Source organism: Enhydra lutris, unplaced genomic scaffold, assembly GCF_002288905.1.
Source record: "Enhydra lutris kenyoni isolate GAN:26980312 unplaced genomic scaffold, ASM228890v2 scaffoldscaffold14, whole genome shotgun sequence".
Classification (NCBI taxonomy): domain Eukaryota; kingdom Metazoa; phylum Chordata; class Mammalia; order Carnivora; family Mustelidae; genus Enhydra; species Enhydra lutris.
The window spans coordinates 39736311-39742310 of NW_019154098.1; the positions used below are offsets into that span (position 1 = coordinate 39736311).

At 47.1% G+C, this 6000-nt stretch overlaps 1 protein-coding gene across 3 annotated transcripts in view; it reads right to left on the bottom strand.

The window, feature by feature from the left end:
• Positions 1-1333, bottom strand: part of LOC111146475 (metadherin) — a 60345-nt gene extending 59012 nt beyond the window's left edge. For 2 of the 3 annotated variants that reach the window (XM_022502031.1, XM_022502029.1), the window contains exon 1: positions 611-1333. In XM_022502031.1, the coding sequence (XP_022357739.1) occupies positions 611-991 (381 nt within the window). In that variant the 5' untranslated portion in view covers positions 992-1333. The remainder of the gene's footprint in view (positions 1-610) is intronic. The other variant, XM_022502030.1, reaches the window with a different exon arrangement.
• Positions 1334-6000: the final 4667 nt, after the last annotated feature.

Here is a 6000-nt window from a genome sequence, read left to right on the forward strand (position 1 = left end):
TTGCCTCCATCGGCCACATTCACAAGAACAGGAGTGGGCAACCATTTCCCTTAAACAGTCTAACTAAAATGGAAGCGCATCTAGACCTGGGTACTTTTAATCTTCCGTAAGCCCCAGATTTTTTAGGTCATCGTATTTCCTCCACTGGCTACCGTCTCCATGTGACTTGACGCTGTCTTCCAGGCGCAGTCTTTCCACAACTTCCCAACACCACCTTAAGGTCCCATTACTCTCCACACACGCAGCCTACCCGGTTAGGCCTCGAGAAGGGCTGGTATGTAATTCCGGCGGTCCAGGTCCCCGAAAGCTGCTTGACCTCTGGGCGCTTCAATTTTAAACGTACCCCACGCCGTCTAACTTCCTTCCTCGAAGCTGGTCTTCCCCACCCGTCCTACACTTCCCCAGTCTCCACGATTCCCCAGTAACGTGTCCACCGATCACCTCCTCTAGCTAGAGAGATCAGAGTCCCACCTCTGGACTAACCTCACTTTTTCCTTTTCCACTCCCGGCTGGGGCGGCTGGGGCTCGGCCGGGGTCGGCCTCCCGCTCTCTCCAGGCTTTCCACGCCGGCCCCTGGCCCCTAGTCTACCGCCGCTCCACCCCTACTCACTTTGGGCTTCTCGGGCAATTTCTTCCGGTTCTTCTTCTTCTGTTCCTCGCTCCTGAGATTCTTCAACAGGGCTAGATCGTCAGGGGCCGAGGCCGGCACTGCCGCCGCCTCCTCCCGCTTGCGGGGCGGGCTCCTCCGCTTTTTCCGGGCGCCGGCGCAAGCCGCGGCCCAGCCGTAGCAGAGCAGGACGAGCAACAGCAGCCCCAGCGCGCCCGTGCCCACCAGAATCACCCAACCCGGGTACCGCTTCGGCTCCAGCCCCAGGTCGAGGCCCAGCTCGGTGCGCAGAAAGCCTAGGCCAACCGAAAGCATTTCCCGCAGCCGAGCCGAGCCTTCCTCGGCCTGCCGGGCCAGCTCGTCCTGCCAGCTCTGTGCAGCCATCTTCCCTCCGTCAGCGAGACTCGCAGGATGACGCCGGGGCGCACGGACGCTGTACAAGAGTCAGGGGAGGCGAAGAAGGGCCGGGCCGGACTGCCTCAGGCTGAGCGCATCGCGGCCGCCCCTCGCGCCGGAGCCGGGGATCGGCAGCTGCCGCCGCCAGGAGAGGGGGCTCCCAAGTCCCCCTAGTCAGCCTCGCTCCGCCGCCGCCAAGAGGAGGGGGGCGGCGGGAGGGAGTGTCTCCAGTGGCGGCCGCTAAGCGGCGTCTCGGCGCCAGTGCCAGGCCCCGCTGTCGTCCCTCGGCGGAACAATGGCGGCTCCGGCCGCGATCCACGCCGCGCGCGGGGATGGCCGCGGGTCACGTGGGCGCTATGGGCGGGACGTGGGTGTCACGTGGGCCCGGGCGGGGCGCGGCGGGGCGGGAGCCGTTGGGTCGAGGGCGCGGCTCCTGCAGTTGGCTGTGACCCGTCGTGGCCTAGGGGAGAGTCGGAGCCTGGGGATCGCAGACCCGGGGCGGGAGTCTAGGAGGGGTTAACAGCAGGAAGCCTCCGCGGGGTAGCTAGTGCCTCGGCGTTAGGAGACGTGGCGCTTTGGCTGAGTCCAGGGGAGGGGCTTTCGAGGAAGTCGGGGGTGGGGGGGAGAGGGGAGAGGGTGAAGAGCGTAAAAGCGGGTCGGGCGGGTGTTTAGGTCAAAGTCGCCTAGTAGGTGTAGGTTTTCTCCATTCTTTTTCTGGGAGTGGTGTAGTTGAAGTTAGCATTTTCTCCCTGGGTCTCACGGCTAGGTTCTTCCAGAGTGGGCTTAACCGAGTATGAAGCCGGACGTTCCTCTCCCAAGCCCCAGGTTTCATTCACAAACTGGCTTTTTCTCTAAAGGGCCAACCAGCATACCGCGTGCCTATCATTCGCTGGCCTGGCTGGGGCGGTTCGGATCAATTTCGCTCATTCACTCCTGCTCTGGGTGTTCCCCATAATTCAAAACTTGGGAAGCCCGTGGGTGGCACTATTTTCCTACTAATTTGTAGCTTTAATGAGAAATAACAAGAGAAGCACATTGGACTGTGTTTACGCGTCCTTGTTTTATTTTAAGCTTTCATTCGAGACCACAAAAGGAGTTTGAAAAAATTCTATTTTTAGAATCTGTGTTGACCATTTCTGGGTAGAGTTAGTAAGAAATGAATTGCCCTTTCGGATTTTGATTACAAAGGTGATGTTTGCGGGGTGCCTTAGGGTTTCTTTCCACGTTGCTGTAAGGAAGCTGTTTAATCATTAAATAATATTTAGCGTGTAAACAAGTGTCTTAAGTGGACTAAATACTGTTGACTCTTGAATAACTCAGGGGATAGGGGCACTGTCTCCTGGACAGTGGAATGTAACTTTTGACTTCCTCAAAACTTTAATAGTCTATTGTTGACTGGAAGTCTTACCAAGAACAAGAACAGTCATCTAACATATTTTTGTATGGGTATTGTGTATTCTTACTGTAAACTAGAGAAAAAATGTTTAAAAAAATCTTAAGGAAAATACATTTAGGGTACTGTACCGTGTTTACTGAAAGAAATTCACGTGTAGGTGGACCCAGGCAGTTGAAACGAGTGTTTTCCAAGGGTCAATTGTACAGACTTTCTCAAAGACTAGAAAAGAGGGTAAGATCAATAAGCACCTAATGCCCAAAATGTATTAAGGAGTATTTTGACCTACTGTCAGAAGTGTTGTAATGCATGTTGTGATTAGTGGGTGGAAGGGAGTTTTGTAAATAAATAGTAAAAACGAACTATTACTCTTACTAAGCTTTATATAGACTTATAATTAAAGACAATGTAAGTTACAAGACCAAAAACTTGATGATGACATTAGGATCTTCTTTAGCCCTAAATGTTTCCAAATTCCATTTGTATTTATGAAATTAGATTTTTATGGGGAACCTGGGTGGCTCAGTGGGTTCAGGCCTCTGCCTTCTGCTGGGGTCATGATCCCAGGGTCCTGGGATGGAGCCCTGAATCAGGCTCTGCTCAGCAGGGAGCCTGCTTCCCTTCCTCTCTCTCTGCCTGCCGCCTCTGACTACCTGTGATCTCTGTCAGATAAATAAATAAAAAATCTTAAAAAAAAAAAAAGAAATTAGATTTTTAATCTCACATTTAACATTTTGTTTCCAGAGACAGGAAAAATGATTACTTTCTTAAAAAGTTCAACTGCCCATTCTAGGGTAACACCTATGGATTTATGAATTAAACTATGATACAGGAGTAGTAACATAATGTGTCTGTTCCTTTGGCAGCCTAGCAAATATTGATTATGTAAAATAATTTCACCTTTTTTTCCCCTGACTGTCCCTAAAAATGCCTTTTAAAAAACCTTAACTCTGCCTACTTGTGATCTCTGTCTGTCAAATAAATAATATCTTTAAAAAAAAAAAGAAAAATTGGGACGCCTGGGTGGCTCAGTTGGTTAAGCAGCTGCCTTCGGCTCAGGTCATGATCCCAGCGTCCTGGGATCGAGTCCCACATCGGGCTCCTTGCTCGTCAGGGAGCCTGCTTCTCCCTCTGCCTGCCATTCTGTCTGCCTGTGCTCGCTCTCTCTCCCTCTCTCTCTCTGACAAATAAATAAATAAAATCTTAAAAAAAAAAAGAAAAATGAAAAAAAAAAAACCTTAAAAGTATAGTAAAGTATTTATAATACAAATTGTATTTATAATACAAATACCATTTTTCATATATAACTATATAATCATCCAAGTATTTATATATGTATTTATTTATTTAAAGATTTTATTTATTTGACAGAGAGAGATCACAAGTAAGCAGAGAGGCAGGCAGAGAGAGAGGGGGAAGCAGGCTCCCCGCTGAGCAGAGAGCCAGATGCCAGGACCCTGAGATCATAACCTGAGCCGAAGGCAGAGGCTCAACCCCCTGAGCCACCCAGGTGCCCCCCCCAAGTATTTATATTTTAAAAACAGAAATAAGGTCATATGCTATTTACCGTTTTGCACTTAATGTGGTCATAAACATTAATGTCCATTGATAAAGTCCATTTAAAACCAGGAACACACCTGTGGTACCACAAAGTTGGGTTTATTCATTTGTGGCAGAATGATGTGTAGGTAAAGCTTAAACGAAGCAATGCTTTGAAAGACTCTAAGCAAAGCAGGCACACTGTGTAGGGAGTTACCAGGCCTGGCCCAAGTAGATGCAGAACCCTAATTCCTCAGAAATGGCAAGATTAAGGTAAGTGTGAAATGTTTCTGAAAACTCTTACCTGAAACATGTGGGTTGGAACTAAAGACTGCTTTTTCTAGGTGTCAAAGTGACTCATACAACGGAATACCACTCAGAAAGAAAAAGGAATGAATTATAAACACATGCAATAACATAGACAAATGTCAACATAATTATGCTGAGTGAAAGTAGCCAGGCCAAAAAAGAAAAAAAAAAAAGTACATACAGTATGATTCCATTTATATAAAACTAGGAAATGCAAACTATAGTGACAGTAAATCTAGAGTTACTTGGGGAAAGGGTGAGAGCAAGACATGGGAGGGAGGGATTACCAAGGGGTACCAGGAAACTTCAGGGAGTTATGGATAGGTTCATTATCTTCATTGTTGTGTTGGTTTTATGGGTATGTATGTATGTGAAAACTTATCAAGTTGTAGTTTAAATTGCTACACCTCAAAAAAGCAGTTCAGAGAAATTTTTAAAAAGTGATCTGCATGGCTCAGATTCTTATAAGAGTAGGATGTTCCATGCTTACTGAAGGGGTTTCTTTTTTTCTTTTGTTAAGACTTTATTTATTTGAGAGAAAGAACACAAGTGTGAGAGGGGTAGGGGGAGAGAGAGAAGCAGGCTCCCTACTGAGCAGGGAGCCCCACATGGGGCTTCATCCTAGGACCCCAGGATGATGACCTGAGCCAAAGGCAGACGTTTAACTGACCGAGCCACCCAGGCACCCCACTGAGGGGATATCTAACAATTTTTTTGCCAATCTATGATTTTAAAAAACAAGGTTTCTCAATACTATATCCTTGCTGTTTATTATTATTATTTTTTTAAAGTAGGCTCCATGCCCAGTATGGAGCCCTGTTCAGGGCTTGAACTCACAACCCTGAGATCAAGACCTGAGCTGAGATCAAGTGTCAGATGCTTAACTGAATGAGCCACCCAGGTGTCCCTATCCTTGATGTTTATTAACAAAGGCAGTTTCTATAGGTTTGCATAATAATTATTCACTTATTCTATTGTCTGGTTCTACTGTAATTTAACATTATTGTTGGATAGTTAGATTACAGGGTTTATTGTCTTTTAGTTTTTTTTCCTATTGATTGCAGTTTTGGCATGAACATGCTTATAACTAAATCTTTGTGACTATCTATAATTACTTCTTTTTTTTTTTTTTTTTTTTAAGTAGGCAGAGGCAGGCAGAGAGAGAGAGGAGGAAGCAGGTTCCCTGCTAAGCAGAGATCCCAATGTGGGGTTTGATCCCAGGACCCTGGGATCATGACCTGAGCCGAAGGCAGAGGCTTTAACCCGCTGAGCCACCCAGGCACCCCTCCATAATTACTTCTTAAGGATAGAATCCTGGCAGTGCAATTGCCTGAGTCATAGCCCACAATGTGTAATCTAACCCTTTTAATTAGGAAGTTTTAAGGGACCCGAAAAAGTTCTTCTTAAGTCTCTCATTTCATAGAAGGGAAAAAGGAGGCTTCAGAGGGTTGTCATACCCTAGAGTGAGAATGGCCAAGCTCAAGAGTAGAACGCAGTCTTCCCATTGCTGTGACCCCTTGGCTGCCTCTCTTTTTCAGTATCCTGTGTGATTCGTTCTTGGGATTAGAATGCGTGTTTGTCTGCTCAGGCTGCCATAATAAAATTCCATAGACTAGGGAGCTAAAACAAAAGATTTGTTTTCTCACAATTCTGGAGGCTGGAAATCCAGGATCAAGGTGTTGTCATGGTCAGTTTCTGGTAAGGACTCTCTTTCTGGCTTGCAGATGGTCACCTTCCTGCTATGTCCCAAGAGGTG